This window comes from Ranitomeya variabilis, chromosome 2, assembly GCF_051348905.1.
Source record: "Ranitomeya variabilis isolate aRanVar5 chromosome 2, aRanVar5.hap1, whole genome shotgun sequence".
NCBI lineage: Eukaryota > Metazoa > Chordata > Amphibia > Anura > Dendrobatidae > Ranitomeya > Ranitomeya variabilis.
The window spans coordinates 471,128,916-471,150,741 of NC_135233.1; the positions used below are offsets into that span (position 1 = coordinate 471,128,916).

The window sequence follows — 21,826 nt, forward strand, 5'->3', positions numbered from 1 at the left end:
CAGATGGCAAATAACAACTCATCCTACAAGATACAGTAACACCATGATAATCAGTAAAATAGAAATATACACAAAAATGATACCCACATAACATATCACACCATCACAATTGCTGTTGGGCAAAAAGCAAGCCCATACATATTAGGTATGACTAGGGCTATTGTCCCCATAACGAGTGATCATCGCTGGTTTATTTTGGACTGACCAACAAACTTTCATACTCGTTCAAAAACGGTTGAGCATGTTGACATTTTTTTCGGTCCGAAAACCAGCACTGGCTGCATCACCAACATTAAAAATCCAATATTGGCCAATTGGCTGTGATGTGTTTTGGTGACAAAGATCAATGATCGTTTGTTGACCAGTTTTCATATACTGTGTATGGGGGTCCTTTATGGAGTTGTCCAGACTTAGGACAAAAGTTTGCAGTCATTTTTAGAATGACCGGAGTTTTCGTCCAACACCTTTAAAGCTGTCATTATATAGAATGAAAATCTCTCACCTGACTGTGCCAGCTCTGATTTGGAAGTGCCATGTGGTGACGTAGTGTAGCGCCATCTAGTCTCAGAGCCACCAGGAATTCCTGCAAAAAGCAGACACATGTACAGTTAGATAATGGAGTCCTCAAAGACATATTTCCAAAATTAATTTTTTACTGTGACATGCCACAAATGTTGTCACTCCAGTTTCACCCCTCCGCCCTGTGACATATTTTTTTATCACATAAGAAATGCATTCTCAAAAGCATTGCCTACCTTATTACTTATGGGTGCCAGCTGTATTTGTACAGTCTGCACTCTGCCAAAATGACATGAATCAGAGGTATCATCAATCCTGGACATTTAATCCCTTACATATTGTGGCCAACATCTAAAATAAGGCAAAACCGCATGCTTTCTTCTTGTGATTTTGTAATGTGAACCCAGTTGTGGCAGAAAACCTAGAACTAGAGATGAAAAAAATCCATGTGGTAATCAATACCCCAACAGAGGCACTCAGGCCCAACATAGGCACAAACCAGAGAGGGTGCCGTGTCCCCCAAAGAGAGTGCCAAGAAACTGATTTTACGGTGAGTACCAAAAATCGTTCTTCTTTACCACTTCATTTGGGGACACAGGTAACCATGGGACGACCTAAAGCAGTCCAAAGGAAGGCAACAAGCTATCATGCTCCAAACTGGTTCGGCAACAGATGACCGCCACTTGTAGCAGCTTTCTACCTAGGCCAGCATCAGCTGAGGCGTAGGTATGTACCCTGTAAAATTTTGTGAATGCATGAAGGGATGACAAGGTAGCGGCCTTACAAATGTGAGTTGCAGAGGCCTGGTGGCGAAGGGCTCATGAGGCCACCACTGCATGAGTGGAGTGAGCCCTCACTCCGGAGGAGGTGGTCTATTCTTAACTCGATATGCCTCTATTATAGCAGAGCGGATCCAGTAGACGATAATAGACTTGGAGGCAGGGAGTCCCTTACGATGACCCTCAGAATGACAAGCAAGACATCCGAACGTCTGCAGGATGCTGTTCTTGAGAGGTAGAGACGTAAGGCTCTGACTAGGAACAGCTTGTGGAGAGACCTTTCCAGGGAATGGACAGGGTACGGGCAGAAGGAACGAAGGACAATATCCTCGTTGATATGGAATGGGGAGACTACCTTAGGAAGGAATGAAAGAACTGGTCATTGGATCACCTTGTCCTGGTGGAAGATGAGGAAAGGAGAGAAGTAAGAGAGCTGCTAATTCGGAGACCATTTCTGATTGAAATGATCACAACCAAAAAGGCCACCTTCCAGAAGAGAAGCGAAGATGCGATGTCCTGAATGAGTTCGAAGGGGGTCCCTGAAGAAAGCTCAAAACTAGGTTAAGGTCACACGGTCTACAGTGGGACGATATGGTGGCACAAGGAAAGCAACTCCTTGAAGGAAGGTCTTGACCTGGGGACGAGGCGCCAAATTCCGTTTGAACAGAATGAGAGAGCGGAGGTCTGACCCTTGAGTTTACTATGAGACAAACAGGATTCTAGCCCTGATTGTAGGAACACCAGTCTGGAAGTAAGGGAAAAAGAAATGGGAGCTGTGTGGCTGCCTACACATCAGCGAAAGAAGGCCTTCCAAGTCTGATGATAAATGCGTAAGGACAAGGATTTCCTCGCCCTGATCATGGTCTGTATGACCTGGGAAAAGAAGTTTGCCTCCCCCAGGACTGAGGCTTGAACAGCCATGCCATTAAATTGAGAGATCAAGAATTCTGGTGGTAGACGTGACCCTGAGAGAGTAGGTTTGGTCGGTCTGGGAGTTTCCATGGTACATCTGCGAGTAGGTTGACTAACTCCGCATACCAGGCTCTTCTGGGTCAGTATGGTGCCACAAAGATGACTGGAACTCCTTCTGCCCTGATCTTCTTGACGAGTCTTGGGATCAGGGGAAGAGGCAGAAAAAAGTACGGAAGCTGAAACTGACAGGGGGTCGCAAGATCTGGCCTTGGAATGAGGGACCTTGCGATTCATCCGAGACACCATCAGATCGACATCAAGAGTGCCTCATCTTTGACAGATCTGTTTGAACACATAGGTGTTGAGGGACCTCTCACCCGAGGAAAGGCGGTGGCGACTTAGGAAGTCAACGGCCCAGTTGTCCATGCCTGGAATGTGCACTGCGGATATTGCTAGCACATACCGCTCAGCTCAAGGCAGAATGAGTGAGACTTCCAACATGACACATTCTCTGCATGTCCCTGGTTGTTTATGCATGCCACAGCCGTGGCATTGTTGAATTGAATGTGTACTGGTAAACTAGCTAGAAAGTACTGCCAGTGGAGAAGAGAGAGGTAGATGGCTCTGATTTCCAGAAGGTTGATGGGAAGAGAGGTTTACAGAGAGTTACAGCAACCCTGGATTGCGTGTCGAAGGAAGACTGCTGCCCAACTGAGGAGACTTGCGTCTGTCATGACAACTTGCCAGCGGAGAGGGAGGAATTATCTTACATGCTAAAAGGATACTCCACCATGCCAAAGATCGTCTCACTCGAAGTATGTGGCGGATCCAGGTAAGAGATCCTTTTGTCCGAAGCTGACAGGAGGGCCAGTTGGAGGGGACAGGTATGGTACTGTGCGAAAGGGACAGCTTCCATCGCGGCAATCATCTTCCCTAGAACTCTTCTGCAGAGTCGAAGATAGCATGGCGATGGATGTCTTAAGAGAACGAATCCCCAGGCAGAGTGCAGAGATCTTCTCCTCTGGAAGGACTCTGGCGCGAGTGGTATCGAATAGCATGCCAAGGAATAATAGGCGCTAGCCTGGGATCAGAGAAGATTTTGAAGTGTTGACTATCCAGCCTAGACAGGTAAGAGAGTCCAGGGTGACCTGAAGACTTTCGCAACAGTCTCGGAATGATAAGCCCATGATCAGGAGAGGATTACTATCCCTTTGAAGAAAACAATGGCCATGATGGCCGCCATAAACTTCGTGAGCCCTCTGGGTGCAGAGCCCAGTCCAAAAGGGAGAGCTGTGAACTGGTAGCGCTCCCGCTGGACAGCCAAGCGGAGGAACCTCTGATGCGCCACATAAATAGGAATGAGGAGATGGGTACGATGACCCCTGCCAGGAGGAGAGAGGCAATAGCTGCAAAGAAAGCAGGGACTTGAGCTGGGGACTCTTGGAGGGAGAAACATAAACGTCTGTATGGGAGAGAAGGATATCCTATCTTCTAGCCTGTGGTGCTGAGCTTCCTGACCCAGGGAGTCAACTACGAAGAGCCACACGTCGCGGTAAAGAAGATGGTTACCCACCGTAAGAGGATTCCCAGGTGGGGGTGACTCATCATGCAGAAGAGACTGTATTGGATTGGGATTCTGAAAGCTTGGTAGAGCGACCATTTGGGCGCCATGCCTGTGCGGGTTTGAAGGACGGCTTCCTTCTCTCTCGCTGAGAGGAGGTCCTAGGGGAGGAGAAATGAAGAGGCGAAACTGAAGATAATGTCTCCTGGTGCATGGACATTTAGGCTTAGACTGGGATATACTCATCGCTGGTGGGGTTTGAGACAAACTGATCCAGCTTAGACTCTTTGGGTGATCCCTGCAAGGGGAGATTGGTAAGATACTTTTTGGATGCCGGGTCCACATGGCAGGCCTTCAGTCACAGAATTCTGGGTATGGCTACAATATTGCTAGCAACACGGGAGTAACAGCTGGCAGAGTCAAGAGACATGGCGAACAAATATTTACCAGAGTGGGCAATCTAGTCTACAAGATCAGCCAGTTCATCAGGCAAGAATGCTGATACGATGCCCTGCCAAAGAGGTTTTGCCCAGGCGGAAACCGACTAGGCTACCATGTGGAAGTGAAGGAGGGACAGAGAGTTGCCAGCAGCCTCAAATGATGGACTTGGCTATTGCCTCGATTTGTCTGTCAGTGGGGTCCTTGAAAGAGGAACCCTCAGGGAGTGACAGGAGAGTTTTAGCGGACAGGCATGAGACTGGCGGTCCACGGCTGAGGATTCATCCGATTTGCTGCAGAGATCAGGATCAAAAGGATATACAAGATATCCAACTGCTTTCTACCTGGTGAAGCGCTTTTCCAGGTGCCCCACTGGTTTTTTTTTTACGGCAGATTATGAGATGAGGCCGCCGACCATATCCTTGAGTTTGGAAGTTTGGTCTGTATCAGGTTCAGATTCTGACTCTGAAGCAAATTCTGAGCTCAGGACCACATCAGGAGAGGAGGATTGGGCTACAGAGGCCATCCTGAAGGATGTGGAAAGGAGAAGGAAACCCAGTCAAGGAACTGGAGAGTGCCTGCTTCTTAAACCTTATCCTTGATCTGCCATGCTGAGTGTGAAGGGTGGGTGCCTGCAAATCGTCCTGAAAAACAATCGGAGCACTGGTAGCAGCTGAAAGTTTAGGTAAACGTTCCAGGACCTGTACCAGGGACTGGGACTCCTTGGTTAGCTCAGTTACTGACATTATACCTGAGGAAGACTCCAAGAAGTCGAAACCGGCTGTATTTTAGTTTAAAATAAAATCATTTTTTATCAGAATATTGAGTTCCATCATCATCCTTCAGAATCACATATTGCTGGGAGAAATATTCCCCCAGGCGGTGGGGAGGTCCTCGGAGGCTTGCATGGTGGAAGGGCTGCAATTTAGACAGAAAACATAGGCCTGACCTATGGGCCACTTCTTTTTGCATTGAGCACAGGCATAGTGAATGACTGTGGTGGAGGGATGGGAGCGAGACTCACTAGGTCTGTGCACATGTATAGGCCTGGGGCTGAGGGAGGCTGCTGAGGACTAAGCTTAGGAGGAAGGAAAAAAAAACAACATGGACAGACCCTACTCAATCCTGAATGTAGATATCTTCGAAGAGACAGATCCTGCATAAAACGTGGAGCTGTGGCTGGAAACATAACACCGCCGGAGTGAGGAAGTGGGAAGGGGCGGGCCCAGACAATGATCGCTCAAAAACCCGTGCTGTAAGAAATGATACAATTGCTCCCATGCGAGGCGAATCACCATGTGAGGTGTGGATAACGTTGTGAATAAAGTTGAGGCCTTAGCGGATGGCCCCTGTAGCTTCCGGCGCGCTATGTCACCGGGATGCACCGGATATCTGCCCCGCGTCCTGTGAGTGCGCAGACCCGGGTGACCAGGCCTTCTACCGCATTCGTCGCCAGGGTGCACCGACATCTCACCAGCGTACCCCACACGTGTGAATACCTGGAGGCGAGTCCCGTCAAACCTCACTGGAGCACTCCTGCAACCCCAGCGCACGCAGTCCCGGGACCTACCTCGTGTTGGCCAGAGACTTTGCCCCAGGAGGTCTCTGCCTGCAGGGGGTTGCACCGATCTCCTGCCCGCTGTTACCTCACCCTCCGGAAGGCATCCAGTCGTGGCCACCTTCCAGATCCTGGGTAAGTCAAGTACCGCTTTTTTCTCAGGTTCCCACAAGGACAGGAAACCAAACTGATGTGGAGGAGAGGTACCACCCTTTTATTCAGTAGGTTTCCTGTCCTTGATGGGGCGGATACCCTTTCAGGTGGTCAAGTCATGGGAGAAGGGGAAAAACTGGGGACTAAATTTTGGTGTAATTTTCGGTCCATTAGAAATCGCGTGCTGGAAGGTGGAGAGGAGCTGGATTCTCCTCTATCTTTACTGACGCCCCCACCGCCTTGTAGAGGAACTGTCGAGAAAGGGAGGGACAGTATCTGTCTGGTTGAGGTCCCGACTACTACTTCTCCATACCGAGGACGGCATCAGGAGCCCCCAAGTGGGGAGGGGGTCACTGGGCAAGGGTGTCCTCCTTCCCACACTATCGTAGTCCCAGACGGTGCAAAAAACTGTGTCAACACTGAGAAGTGACAACTGTCTTCCTTCAGATGGGGAAAAGGCAAGGACCGAACGCCACGCCTGAAGTGTTAGCAGACCAGAAAGGATATGCTGCGGATGGCACCACACTGTTCTATCGGTCGCCTATTATTGGGAAACCAGGGTGAGAAGTTACACCACTACCCTGAAAAGAGGAACCTGAAATACAAGGGGAAAAGATTAATAAAACACAACAGGGTGACCCAAGGGGAAAAAAAAACAGATCTGGGATCAGATCCAGATCTGCCTACAACTGACACTAAGCTAAAACTGATGAGCTTTGCGTTTGTCAGTGGGGTGTACACTGCTGAGTAGGAGCCAACTTTTTTTTGCCTAGTGTCAACCTCCTAGCGACAGCAGCATACACTCCTGGTTACCTGTGTCCCCAATGAAGAGATAAAGAGAAATGTACTTTCTATTAACAAATCTCTCATAGGCCAGAAGAAACTAAAAGGTAATGATTTCCAGTAGTTACAATGGCGAGTCCCACATGCAGGAAATAATAAACTTTTACACTGAAAAAAACTTTAAACTGATCTACACAGCAAATTTGCAAAAAAACTTTATTTTTGCATATAGAAATGAGTTGCTTCTGAACAAGCTGTAGATGTAAAAACACATAACTAAACCTCCTGATGAATCTGTAGTAGAAATGGTGCAAATTAATTTCACAGGACCTGATCTAAAGACCATGTCAGTAATCTAATGGGAGCCCGGAAAATCCTCCGACATGTTTGATTACCCGGCTTGATGCAGCATCACATTAGCCAAGATGCCGACAGATAAGAGGCAATTTGCAGGGCTCCTGTCTGGCAGCAACAGATCACAGACGTGGGCAATGGATCAGGTCCTGCAAATCAAGTTGCGCAATCCGTAATTATTTTAAACAATGATGCTAAGACCTAAAGGTACCGTTACACTAAACGACTTACCAACGATCACGACCAGCGATACGACCTGGCCGTGATCGTTGGTAAGTCTTTGTGTGGTCGCTGGGGAGCTGTCACACAGACAGCTCTCTCCAGCGACCAACGATCAGGGGAACGACTTCGGCATCGTTGAAACTGTCTTCAACGATGCCGAAGTCCCCCTGCAGCACCCGGGTAACCAGGGTAAACATCGGGTTACTAAGTGCAGGGCCGCGCTTAGTAACCCGATATTTACCCTGGTTACCATTGTAAAAGTTAAAAAAAAAAAAATTACACTCACATTCTGATGTCGGTCACGTCCCCCGCCGGCGTCCACAGGGTTAAAACTGCTTTCGGCAGGAGCGCTTGCTAATGCTGCGCTGCTGCCGAGAGCTTCCTGCACTGAATTTGTCAGCGGCGCGCCGGCAGTAACAGCGGTGACGTCACCGCTGTGCTCTGCTTTACGGCCGGCGCTGACACAGTCAGTGCAGGAAGCTCTCGGCAGCAGCACAGCATTAGCAAGCGCTCCTGCCGAAAGCAGTTTTAACCCTGTGGACGCCGGTGGGGGACGTGACAGACATCAGCATGTGAGTATGTAGTGTTTTATTTTTTAACTTTTACAATGGTAACCAGGGTAAATATCGGGTTACTAAGCGCGGCCCTGCACTAGTAACCCGATGTTTACCCTGGTTACAAGTGAACACATCGCTGGATTGGCGTCACACACGCCGATCCAGCGGGTGACAGCGGGTGATCAGCGACAAAATAATGTTCTGGACTTCTAGCTCCGACCAGCGATATCACAGCAGGATCCAGATCACTGCTGCGTGTCAAACACAACGAGATCGCTATCCAGGACGCTGCAACGTCACGGATCGCTGTCGTTCTCATTGGAAAGTTGCTCAGTGTGAAGGTACCTTAACCCTTTTACGTCTATGTTCTAAGTGTCTTTACTCGTCACTTTTATTACTAAATTATTAGATCCAAGCATACCTTCACATTCTTCACAAGATTGAGGTCAATTCGAACCGAAAGGGAGAGCATTTTGGGACTCCTGTCTTTTCGAGATCCAGATAGCTGGGCAGAGACCCCCTCTTCTGAAATGTATATAGTAGGGTTCAAGTTTTCAGGTTGTACAAAAATGGGAATTTCTAGTGCGCTTGGCGGTAAATAATCTTCTACGGAGGCTGCAAAGAATAAAGATCAACAGGAAAGATGTAAGAGGTCATGCAGGAACAGGATACATAAGAGACATGCAGACGCATTGCACAAAGGACTTCTCATCCTTTTCTATCTCTTGGAGACAAAACAGTTATGGAAATACTCGCAGGCATGTTATGTGCTAGGTCACAGTGCATACCTTTGTGATAAAGTGACACTATGTCAGACTCAATACATAAATAGCTGAGGTCGGCGTTGCCTTTGTACTTTGAGACACTGAAAATCCGACCATTTTCAACATCCAGAATGGCTTCACCGTGATGGCTTTCCTGCCTCTTGTTTACTTCATTCTACAGTATAGAAGGGAAAATAAAATAAGAAAGACACATTACTACAAATTGTCGCCCAATGGACCTAATCAAAATCATTTGGGCATGTCAAGTTTTTAGTAATATTTCATGACAAGGATAACCCTGCAGGATACTTTATTGGAAACCCCCAATAGTGTGAATTAAATAAAGGGCAATGAAAAATGTGACCTTGGCTTCGGTCCAAGCTGTAATCCGTCCTTTTAAAATTGTGATTGAAGCAGAGAAGAAGTTTTGACCTTCTTGAGACCCTTTTCTAAATCTTGCAGTCTCGTCCACAGAGTAGAAATGGGAATCTTCATCTTCCGAGTCAGAGTCTGTGAATATTAAATCCGCAGTGTGATTGACAGAAAGATAAAGGATATACAAGAGGTAGTTAAAGGCTTATTCGCAGCTTAATACATGGATATTGTCAGATAGAGCTTGTGAATACAAGTAATTATTCAGTTTACTGCCTATTGAAATTTTCAGCGCTTCTTGAGATAGTAACACTTTTCCTTTGTTTACAGTTAGTTATCCTGGAGACCAACCACCGTTGATTGATAGCAGACTGGCACAGTTCTTACGAATGCTTTTCTATTGGGCTTGTAAGCACTGTTTTGATGCTGGCCAGGAACACTCTCCAGCACACAACCACCTAATTCTGGCCAGCTATAGAGCAGCACTTACAAGCTAGCCACCAGCGGTGGTCGGTTTCCTAGGACACAAGCTATAAACAAAAGAAGAAAAAAGTGTTAATATATCTAGAATGGCAGCAAATTTGAACAGTAATTTGCAAAAGTGCTTGTTTTTACAAGTACTACATATGAAAATGGGAATAATCCTTTGAAATATAAGAGTATTACAGTAGTAATCATGTTTTCAATAAGCTTACATCGCAGATTTTGACTTTTAATAGCATGGACTGGCCATGGTCTGTGTTGCCGACTCATATATATATGCAGTATTACAAAAACAGACAGGATCTGTAATGCGACTACTATGCACACCCCTCTGCTATAAGGCTATATATGCACACCCCTCTGCTATAAGGCTATATATGCAAGAAGAGTCTTTTTACTGAGTTTTCAGAGCAGAAATAGAGCGGAACTCAGGTTTTTGAGGAGTTTTGAGCCTTGGAGGAGGATTTTGAGAGTTTCCGTTCAGTTCCTGCTCGATAAACTATTAGAAAATCTGATCTGACTTGAAGATGTACCCTCAATTATATACCGCCTACGAGTAACAAACTCACCTAGTCTGAATGCCGACTTGCACATGCGAAAAGTGTCATGCTGGTGAATAGGTGTAGACTGGGTCTCAGAAGGAAACAGAGAGTCGACAATGGGGGCATCAAACACAGACATAGGTTCCCACATCAACAGATCATTACATAACCTGGTGGGAAAAAAAAAGGAACCAAATCTAGTAAGGCACGACCAAGTCATTTATCAGACAGGGTAAGTAAGGAAATGAGCAAGTACAATACCTGTTGTATAAGTTTTCATACATTTCCTTGCTGGGAAGAAATATGTGAACTCTGGGCAGAGTGACCTCTAGTCTATATTGGGAGGATCTGAGGGTCACTTGCTGAAAATCTGCCATCTCTTCGGGGTCTGCTGGAATAACCATCTGTGGTCATAAAAGAAAACATTAGCCAAATATGATAAGTGCTAGAAAATAATGAAAAAAGTGAACGTTGCAGGAGCGTAACTTGGTGCGAACCTCTTCAGTTTCAAACATTGTCCTCTTGGATGAGAAAGGGGATGGCTCAGGCTGCTTTAATTCACAAGGACTTTCCACAGATGGAAGATCTGGGTCTTCAACTTTGTCCTGGCACAGATCCCATGGGGAGACTTTGTTTTCAGGAAGGACGGTCACTAAAATACTAAAAAAAAAAAAGTGAGGAGGATCTATCGGTCAAAAAAAACCCAGAGTGACTGGAAAAGGAGATTTTTGTGTACTCACCGTAAAATCTCTTTCTCTTAGCCTCTAATTGGGGGACACAGGACCATGGGTGTTATGCTGCTGTCCACTAGGAGGCGACACTATGCATAATCTGAAAAAGATTAACCGTGGCTCCTCCTCTGCAGTATACACCCCTGGACGGTGTCAGCCTTCTCCAGTTTTGTGCAAAAGCAGTAGGAGGACGTAACATGAATGACATAGACATGCCTATAACAAGGCCACTATGTACGAGCTCAAAGAACAATATGAGAAATGAACAGTAACAACGGCCCGAAAAGGGCAACAGGGTGGTAGCTGTGTCCCCCAATTAGAGGCTAAGAGACAGATTTTACGGTGAGTACACAAAAATCTCCTTTACTCTGTCGCCTCATTGGGGGACACAGGACCATGGGACGTCCCAAAGCAGTCCCTGGGTGGAAAGCCATGGATGAATATTGTCCAGACAAGCTCCTGCAGAACACATCTACCCAGGCTCGCTTCCGCTGAGGACTGGGTATGAACCCTGTAGTGTTTAGTAAACGAGTGTGGGCTAGTCCAAGTGTCTGCCTTACACACTTGTTGTGCCGAAGCCTGGAGCCTAATGGCTCAGGAGGCCCCTACCGCCCGTGTAGAGTGTGCCGTAATACCGGCTGGAAGAGAATTCTTAAGGCGGTAGGCCTCTTGTATGGTGGATGTGATCTACCTGGCAAGGGTAGCTTTGGGAGCTGGCAAATCCCTTGCGGCCGCCTTCCGGAAGAAGGAAAAGGGATCAGACCTCCGGAAGGACGCAGTCCTAGACACATATATACGCAATGCCCTGACAAGGTCAAGCGCATGCAGAGCCTTCTCCACTCTATGAACCGGAACAAGGGAAGGCAGAGAAATTTCCTCACTGAGGTGGAAGTTGGACACAACCTTCGGAAGGAAGGATGGGACCGTATGGAGAACTACCTTGTCCTGGTGAAAAAAACAGGAAGGGCCGTCTGCAGGAGAGTGCTGTCAGTTCAGACACCCTGCGTAGCGAGGTGAATGCCACCAGGAAAAAAACACCTTCTGGGAGAGAAGGCGGAGCAGGACCTCCTTAAGGGGTTCGAAGGGTGGTTCCTGCAATGCTGTCAGGACCAGGTTGAGGTCCCACGTTTCTAGTGGTCGTCTGTAGGAGAGAACCAAATCGGGAAACCCCCTGAAGAAAAGTCCTTACTCGCAGATTGGTAGCAATGCGCCTTTGAAAAAAAGCACTGAGAGGGCTGACACCTGGCTCTTAGGCGAGCCCAGGGACAGCCTGGCCTCCAGACCCGATTGGAAAAAAAACCAGGTAGTTCGGGGAGGGAAGAAGGGAATGGGGTCTGGACGCGAGATTCGCACCAGGTAAAGAGAACTTTCCAGGTATGGTCATAGATCTTGGCAGAGGCTGGCTTCCGTGCCCTGATCATGGTCCTAATGACGTCCGTCGAGAGCCCTGCCTGGGTTAGAACCCAAGTTTCAGGTGCCATGCCGTCAAATTGAGAGCCCCTGAGTTCTGGTGGTAGAACGGGCCTTGTGATAGAAGATCCGGGGCGGTCGGGGAGGCGCCAGGGGGCGTCTGCTGAAAGTTGTACGACATCGGCGTACCATGTACATCTGGGCCAGACCGGTGCGATTAAGATGGTTGAAACTCCATCTTGTTTGATCTTCCTCACCACTCTGGATAACAGGGGGAGAGGTGGAAAAATGTACAGAGGCTGGAACTGGGTCCAGTCCTGAACCAGAGCGTCTGCTCCGAGCGACCGCGGATCGTGGGTTCTGGCCATGAAGTTGGAGACCTTGGCATTGAAGTGGGATGCCATTAGGTCCACGTCCGTAGTCCCCCAGCGATGGCAGATCTGGCGAAAAATTTTGGGATGGAGAGACCACTCTCCCAAATCTATTCCTTGTCGTCTGAGGAAGTCTGCTTCCTAGTTGTCCACTCCCGGAATGTGGACCGCCGAGAGAACCGAGCCTGTGTCCTCCACCCAGTGGAGGATGTGTGACACTTCTCGCATCGCCTGGGTACTGCGGGTCCCCCCCTTGGTGATTCACATATGCCACAGTGGTGGCATTGTCCGATTGTATTCTGATGTGAGAGGCTGCCAGTAAGTGATGGAAGGCCCTCAATGCCAGGAGGATGGCACAAATTTCCAGGATGTTGATGGGCATGGTCGCTTCCACTGGGGACCACTTGTCCTGTGCCCTGTGGTGTAGGTGCACTGCACCCCAACCCGTCAGGCTCGCATCGGTGGTCAGAACCTTCCACTGACCTGTGAGAAAGAATTTCCCCTTTGCTAGCGAGGTTGGCTTGAGCCACCAGTGCAGGGACCTCTTGGTTGACGAATTTAGCCGGAACTCCCTGTTGTGAGAGAAAGGGATTCCTGTCCCAGGACTTGAGAATGGCTAGTTGGAGAGGCCTGAGGTGAAACTGGGCCAAATTGGGACCGCTTCTATTGCTGCCCCCATCCTGCCGAGGACTCATGGCAAACCGGAGATCGAGGGGGTTTGCGGAGGAGGATGCGAACTCCTAGGCGGAGAGCCAGTGCCTTGTCCCTGGGAAAGAGCACTAGACCCCTGGAGGTGTTGTATAGCATTCCCAGGAAGGTCAGAGACTGACTCGGGGTTGGTGATGACCTTTGTAGGGTGACTAACCAGCCCATGCGACTCACCCAAGTGTCGATTGTGATTGAGACGCTGAGCTCGCAGTCCTTGAAGGTAGGAGCCTTGATGAGTAGATCGTCCAGGTATGGAACGACTACTATGCCTCTGGAGTGCAGGATGTCCATGGTGGCTGCCATGACCTTGGTAAACACTCTGGGAGCCGTGGCGAGTCCGAACGGAAGAGCCACGAACTGGTAGTGGTCCTGGTCGATTGCGAACCTGAGAAAACTCTGACGAGCAGGTGCAATCGGTATATGCAGGTATGCGTCTTGTATTTCTATGAAGGCGAGATATTCTCCCTTCTCCATGGACGCAATGATGGACCGAAGGGGACTCCAGCGGAAGTGACGAACCCGTACATATTTGTTGAGTAGTTTTAGGTCCAGTATGGGCCGTACGCTGCCTCCTTTCTTGGGGACTACGAATAGAATGGAGTAGAACCCTCGGAAGCGCCCGGCCGTGGGAACCGGTACTATGACTCATGCTTGAAGAAGCAAGGGAACCGCTTGGTGGAAGGCACGAGCCTTGGCTGGCGGTTTTGGGGGAACAGAGAGGAAGACTCGGTTCGGTGGGTTGGAGGTTGAACACTATCTTGTATCCGGAAGACACTAGTTCCCTGACCCACCTGTCTTCTGTAGTAGGCATCCAGACTTGCTGGAAGAGCAAATTCGGCCGCCTACGGGTGGGATGTCTTCCGGGGTCCGTGAGTCATGAGGAAAAAAATCTGAGGTTTACCTCCTTTGGGCTTTGACTGGCCTGCTTTTAACTGCCAGGTCTTGTCCGACCTTTGCGTCGACCATGAGTTGTCCCTGTGTGGGGAACGGTTACGATTTTGTGCTGGACGCGAGACGGACCAGCCCGAGGAATTCTGAAAGGATCGGAATCGGTTTTGTTACACTTCTTGTAAGTGCGTATAGGTTTCAGTTGAGGGAGAGAGGTACTCTTACCCCCGTGGTGTTGGATATCATTTGTCCAACTGTTCACTGAAAAGACGCCCACTGAGGTAGGGGAGGTGCGTGAGGGACTTCTTTGAGGCTGCGTCGGCGTTCCATTCCCGCAGCCAGAGGATAGGCCGAATTGTGATGGCGTTTGATGCTATCCCCGCTACACCCCTTGCTGAATCCAGAGCTGCATGAAGCATGTAATCTGCTACGACTGCTATTTGCTTGGTTCGACAGCTCAGGAGCAGAAGCTTGGAGGCCAGCTTGTAAATTTTTGGCCCAAGCCAGTATGGCCTTGGCAACCCAAACTGAAGCGAACGCGGGAGCCAGGGAGGCCCCTGCCGCCTCGAAAATTGAACGAGCCATGCGTTCTAACTGCCGGTCTGCTGCGTCCCTGAGGGTTGAGCTATCTGGCAGTGAAAGGAGAGTCTGTGCTGCTAGTCTAGAGACTGGGGGGGTCCACTTCGGGTGGATCTGTCCATTCCTTGGTGTCCTTCTGTGGGAAAGGGTACCTTGCCTCCAGATATTTGCGATTAGCAAATTTTTTCTCAGGCTGTGAGAGCTGCTCTATAAGGATCGCTTTAAACTCTGGGTGGTTAGAGAAAACCTTAGGCGGCTTCAGAAGTCCTTCAAAGGAAATCCTCTGGTGGCAGATTAGAAATGTCCAGCACCCGATGGATGGAAGAGATTATGTCCTCGACTAGCGCTGTATTGCTAGGGGGCATTGGGATCAGGGACCCCTCCGTTTCCCTGTGAGTCGGAGTCGCAGATGCCTTCCGAATCCTGTGTATCACTGAGGCGTCCCCTGCTGGGTGAGCTGGGGAGGAGGCCTTCTCTGGTCGGGGACTGCGGAGATCTGCATTGTCTGCACCTGGAAGGGGACGGTCTAGATGACTTGGAACTACGGTGTCTCTCCCTAGAAGGGGATGACCGTGTGCTATGGGATGACGCAGATGGACTTGACCTATGGGTCCGCTTGCGTCCTGACCTAGACGTGGATGTACCAGGTCGTTCTGTTCCTGATTCAAGCTCTCCCTTCGCTGGGTAGCGGTCATAGCCGAGGCATGACTCTGCAGAGCCCGAAGCAATGTGGAGGTTTGGTTATCTATAGACTGCGTCATAGATTGCGACCTCTGAGTGACCCATTCCGGCGTGGCATTAGACACCGAGGAATTGGCAGGGGCTTCTTGGGGCTCTGACGCAGTAGTCTGGATGCAGTCCTGGCAGCTCGTTACGTGCTGCCACTGGGGAGAGCGGTCCTGCAGGCTGTACAGAATGCATAACAGCAGTCCTGTCTGGTTCTCTTGGACCTTGAGCCCGGCATAGTGCACAGAGTGCAGAAGGGCTGGCTGCAGAGGACCTTACAGGGGTAGAGAAACCTATAGGGGAGCCTTATAGGTAATATGGATTCACAGCCTGAGTAAAACAAGCCAGCTGTGATCTTACCCCACCAGTATGCCCCTAGGTCCAGCGCCGAAGATCCACAGTCTTGTGCCCCCGGAGACTGGCTGGCCTGTTCCTGGTCCTGCTGACCGGGAGATGCAGGGTTAATCCTTGCTGCAGTAGAAATGGTCGCCAAGGAGAAGAGGCAGGGGGAGAAGGGGGCGGAAAGCTAAGAAAAAGGCGGCAAAGCTGTGTAAAAACGCGCCCTTTCTGTCTCGATCCACCCCCTTTATGACACTGTAGAGTGTCATATTTGTCATCCGGGGGGACGGAGAGGAGGCGGCAGCCACAGCTAGGCCAAAGCCGGGGCCTAAATTAGATGCCTGATGCCAAGAAAGGCTCCAGGCCGACGCGGAAGTCCGGTCTGAACCGGACCTCCCCCGGATTTTAAGGCAGGATAGCGGTGGGGCTGTAAGTGGAAGGGGGGACCCTGTGAGGGGTCCCCCTGAGGCAGTATAGTGCTGGTGCTGTCGCAGAGACAGGGGCGCAGGGAGCCCTGTGTCTGCATTGTGCCATGCCTGCCTGCACTCCCCCCGGCCCCGACAGGAGCCAGCAGCTGGGCTGGGGTTCCTGGATGCAAGCGCAGTGTGCTGGCCCATTGCTGGGAGCTGTAGAATGCTGCCTGTACAGGCCCTACTGAGGCGTCTCAACCTAATGCCCCCAGAGGGGGATTAGGGAGGGTGCTGTTGTCACCTTCAGGGGGCTTTATCCTCGCCTCGACCTCAACCCAGAAACCAAAAGGAATTGGGGAAGGAGGGGGAGTCTCGACTTCGAACCAGCACCCGAGGGACTGGGGAAGGAGCGGCATGGGGAATAGCCATCTCTACTTCAACCGGGCACCCCGTAATAGGGGGCCGAGGAAGGAGCCATGCCGGGAGTCTCACAGGAGACCCACTTTTCTTCATCTATAATCCGTCGGAAAAAAACGGAGTAAAAAAATCTTAGGTGTGCCTCCTATGCGACACTAAGCAAAAATTGGAGAAGGCTGACGCCATCCAGGGGTGTATACTGCAGAGGAGGAGCCACAGTTAATCTTTTTCAGATTATGCATAGCGTCGCCTCCTAGTGGACAGCAGCATAACACCCATGGTCCTGTGTCCCCCAATGAGGCGACAGAGTAATATAAATAAAAGACTTTTCTCAAATATATGTCATTGGCAAATCACTAGATTTCTCTCAATATTAGGTGCGTTCAGACGGTTTGTAAGTGTGGAGTCAGTGTTAAAAAGGAACCAAATGTCAATGTGAAAAAATTTCAGCATGCACTATTTTCTTCTGTATTTTGGATGAGACTCACCTATTGAAGTCTATGGATGCACAAAAAAATGGATCCCATATTGATCATACATGTTGCATTTATTTTTTAAGGATAAATTGCAATTATTAACATAGGAAAATGTATTTGATGTTGTATATTTTATTAACCGTTGATACCATACGGATACCCGTCACACTGTCCTTACATCCTTACACCCGTCCTTACAGAGATGCAATTTTTCCTTTCACTTTACTAAAGCGAGTGCAAAACCTGGGGAGAATCACTTCTCCGGGAGGTATGGGATTCACTACAGCATCTGAAGATCCCAGATAATAGGAGTATACAGCGGAATGTAAACAGTTAATCTGCAAAAGGAGGGTATTGTTGCCTGAAATTAGAAATCTGCAAAAGAAGGAATTAGCTGCCTATAGAGGGTTAATCTGAGCCTCTCAATACATATTGTGCATTAAGGCTACTTTCACACTAGCGTTAACTGCATTACGTCTCAAAACGTCTTTTTTCAGAAAAAACGCATCCAGCAAAAGTTTTTGCTGGATGCGTTTTTTCCCCATAGACTTGTATTGGCGACGTATTGCGACGGATTGTCATACGTCGTGTCCGTTTTACGACGGATGCGTCGAAATTTGGCCACACGTCGTCGGCAAAAAACGTTGCTTGTAACGTTTTTTGTCTCCGCCTAAAAAACGTGTCGCGACGCATCCTGTGGCATACGTCGTTGGCTACAATGGAAGCCTATGAGCGACGGATGCGTCGGGACACGTCGTACGATGCAATGCAGCGCTGCAATACGTTTTTTTGCACTGAGCATGCTCAGAAGCTGGATTTTGTTGCCAATTGGCCAGACACCCCCAAATCTATATAAACCTGGCCTGGGCCTTCAACCCCACATATGCCAGCAAGACCCAGAGAGAAGACTGCCAGCCACAAGACCCCAGCCAGCCACGTATTTAAGTGCCACGTATATAAGTGCCACGTATTTCAGTGCCACGTACTATAAATACTATAACTACGTGGTTATACGTGGCACTTATATACATGGCACTTATATACGTGGCACTGAAATACGTGACACTTATATACGTGACACTTATATACGTGGCACTGAAATACGTGGCACTGAAATACGTGGCACTGAAATACGTGGCACTGAAATACGTGGCACTGAAATACGTGGCACTGAAATACGTGGCACTGAAATACGTGGCACTGAAATACGTGGCACTATGACTGTCAGAAAATGTTCATTAAACGGTTAGGGGTGAGGTTAGGGGTAGGGTTAGGGTTTGGATCCCTTTATCATCATCCGTAGTTCATTAATCGGATGTATCCAGAGTCGCCTCCGTCTCCGTTGCTGCAGAAGCATCCTACGCCTTTCCGCTGCCGCCTCCTTCTCCCGCACTATGATATCCAGGCGATTCGTCTCAAAGATAATGTCGGTAACCAAACTAGCAATGCTCACAAGAACACCTTCCATCGCTGCCACAAAACTAAAACCCTCAAAGATGGGCTGTAAAAACAGTAACTATATAGTTTTCCATATTTTCCAGTAGCCAATCAAATTTGGGAGCCTCCCTTTTAAAAACGGATCAGTCGTAAAAACGGATGCAACGGATGGTAAAAACGGATGCAACGTATGCAACGCATCCAGTATTTTCGACGGAAACGTTTAACGGATTTACGACGGATCCGTCGAAATGCTGTATGCGTTGCATACGTTTTTCACTTTTTTGACGCATCCGTTTTTTCGGCAAAAAAACGGATTTGCGACGTAATGCAGTTAACGCTAGTGTGAAAGTAGCCTAACCGAGCCACGCTGAGGAGAAGGCTGTGACAGTATTTACCACAGCTGCTGTTTCTATCCAACTACTGCTACATAATAAACAGGAATCCATCTTACATATCTTCTTATATAACTACATGCAGCATAAGGGATGGAAATACCTTTGGTGCAACATGTGCGACCGCAGGGTGACCCAAGTAGTAAGGGGTGCATTTCTACCTCCAAAGCAGGTGCAATTTTGCATTTTTAGGAGCTCTTGTGCTGCAAAGAGCCCATATATTGTTCTTGCACAGGGGCCCTTTTCTGTCTGTATCCGATAGTGTGCAGAATGAACACAACTGCACACATCTCCCGTTTGATTCCATGTTGCACACTCTTCTGAATCACCCCTTAGACAGTGATATCTCACACAGCTGTCAAAATAGTGAGACAGCGGGGAACCTGTCTTGAGCTGACTTCAGGCTCTCTTTCTTAAAGGGCCAGAGATATTAATAAAAAAAAATATTTTCAGCATTATATATATATATATATATATATATATATATATATATATATATATATATTTGAGAAAGGTTGATATTTTGGTCTCCTTTCACTTCATAAAATTTTACAGGAGGCGATGAGTCCCTTTTTATATAATGGCCCCATGAATACTTTATAAAAATGTATGTTGATGTTTAGTAATTTGCAATATGTATATCTATTACAAAATTAACTAACCTGGGGAAGGTGAATTTCTTTCCACTTGGTTTGGCGAGAGGATCTATTCCTTTACTGATCTTCAGACAAGGAACGCGTAATTTGTTACCATCGGAGTATACACCTGAATAGATCAGAGTGAACATCGCACAATTTACACACAGATTTACCTCCAACCTGCTCAGCACACCATTGAGGACATTTATCAGAAAATGTTCAAAGAAAACTTGGAAAAATAAACTTTATCAACCAATCAGAGGCCAATTTTTTTGAAAAGAAAGAATCTGATTGGTTGCAATGGGAAACGTCTCCCTTTGTTCTTCGTGCTTTCTCCTTGCATTTAGGAAACTTCCAATCATGACAATTCATCTTACCATGCAGGTCTCCAAATGTTATTTCGATCTTGCTGGGTTCTTCTGTACCAGTTTTTCTTTGCGTACTGATTTCCATATCCACCACCTCCATTTCTAGACATTCCTTCCTTATAGTCTTCTGGGCCCACGATCGGCGCTCTGCAGCAGGCCTTAGGTCTGGTACTGGGAACTGGAGATGTATGTGTGCTTTAGAAGCCAATACGTGTACCTCTGTGTCCTCTTCAGGAGCAGGAGTCACATCCATCTGGCATAGAAAAATAAAAAAAAGTTGCGGCTTTGCCAAAGCTAAATTGGGCAGCAGGATATACAGTCGTATGTCTCTGTCAATAGTTTGTTTGGAGGGAAAGGAGAATAAGTCAGACTGAAATCCAGACAGTCACTGTTCTCCCCAGCACAACATTAATCCAAACAAAGTTAGACATTGTTGTACAGAAGACAGAATGCAAAAGGAAGGAGATTTATGTAGACTGGCTGTAAAAACTACAACTAAACAAGCACATCATAAATTACACTGGTCAACAGCATTTTTGGTGCCAAAGATATTTCATCGAATTTAGGGTATTTTTGGGGTGCTGATTCTGAATACGTCATCAGTTTTGCCAGATTGGCTCAAGTTTTTGAGATTTTTGGTATCTTATTTATAGCACTTGTTGGTAAATGCGACGCATCATCTCATTAATTTCTTTGGATTAGTACTTGAACTGAGCAGTTCTCAATATAGTTTTGTGTTAATTAGTGTTCTAAAAGTTTGTTCATAGCTTGATTTTTGCACTAACTTTATGTTGTTGTCTGTTTTCCAGTGAAAAGCATGAACTCATCAAGAAGAAGTTGTCTTAACGATCCAGACTCATTCTGTTACATTTGTGGTGAATACACACTGCCAAAACATAGAAGAAACATAACAGACTTCGTAAAAAAAGTGTATTTTGCCTATTTTGGGGTTATGCTTGGGGACCAAGACAAGTTTTGGGCACCACACATAGTGTGCAAAGCATGTATCGAATTATTACGAAAATGGAGCAAAGGACAAAGAAAAAGCTTCAAATTTGGTGTTCCAATGGTGTGGAGAGAGCCAAAAAATCATCATGATGACTGTTATTTATGGTAAACACAGGTACAGGCACATCTTCACAATGAGGGACAGGCCTTCTTGCAGATTCCATGTTACTCCCATTTTCATTTCTTATGCTTATTGAATCCTTGCACTTGCACTGCACAGAAATAACAGTCATCATGATGATTTTTTGGCTCTCTCCACACCATTGGAACACCAAATTTGAAGCTTTTTCTTTGTCCTTTGCTCCATTTTCGTAATAATTCGATACATGCTTTGCACACTATGTGTGGTGCCCAAAACTTGTCTTGGTCCCCAAGCATAACCCCAAAATAGGCAAAATACACTTTTTTTACGAAGTCTGTTATGTTTCTTCTATGTTTTGGCAGTGTGTATTCACCACAAATGTAACAGAATGAGTCTGGATCGTTAAGACAACTTCTTCTTGATGAGTTCATGCTTTTCACTGGAAAACAGACAACAACATAAAGTTAGTGCAAAAATCAAGCTATGAACAAACTTTTAGAACACTAATTAACACAAAACTATATTGAGAACTGCTCAGTTCAAGTACTAATCCAAAGAAATTAATGAGATGATGCGTCGCATTTACCAACAAGTGCTATAAATAAGATACCAAAAATGTCAAAAACTTGAGCCAATCTGGCAAAACTGATAGCATATTCAGAATCAGCACCCCAAAAATACCCCAAATTCATTAAAATATTTTGGACACCAGAAAAAAAATTTTTTTTTTGTTGACCTGTGTTATTATAAGGAAACCTAGCTTAGCTAACAGCACAAGGATCGCTGGCACTAAATCTATGTTTCTTCCCTAGTTTTGTGTCTTAAATGGAATCTGTCAGCAGGTTT

General features: G+C 47.3%; 1 protein-coding gene across 1 annotated transcript in view; it reads right to left on the bottom strand.

Annotated features, from left to right (window-relative positions):
* Positions 1-21,826, bottom strand: part of ATG2A (autophagy related 2A) — a 153,141-nt gene that overhangs the window by 60,567 nt on the left and 70,748 nt on the right. Inside the window, exons 15-23 of the mRNA XM_077287720.1 lie at positions 19,900-20,143; positions 19,547-19,649; positions 10,495-10,657; positions 10,259-10,401; positions 10,025-10,167; positions 8,965-9,110; positions 8,625-8,775; positions 8,258-8,451; positions 503-583 (exon numbers count right to left, since the gene is read on the bottom strand). Of these exons, the coding sequence (XP_077143835.1) occupies positions 503-583; positions 8,258-8,451; positions 8,625-8,775; positions 8,965-9,110; positions 10,025-10,167; positions 10,259-10,401; positions 10,495-10,657; positions 19,547-19,649; positions 19,900-20,143 (1,368 nt within the window). The remainder of the gene's footprint in view (positions 1-502; positions 584-8,257; positions 8,452-8,624; positions 8,776-8,964; positions 9,111-10,024; positions 10,168-10,258; positions 10,402-10,494; positions 10,658-19,546; positions 19,650-19,899; positions 20,144-21,826) is intronic.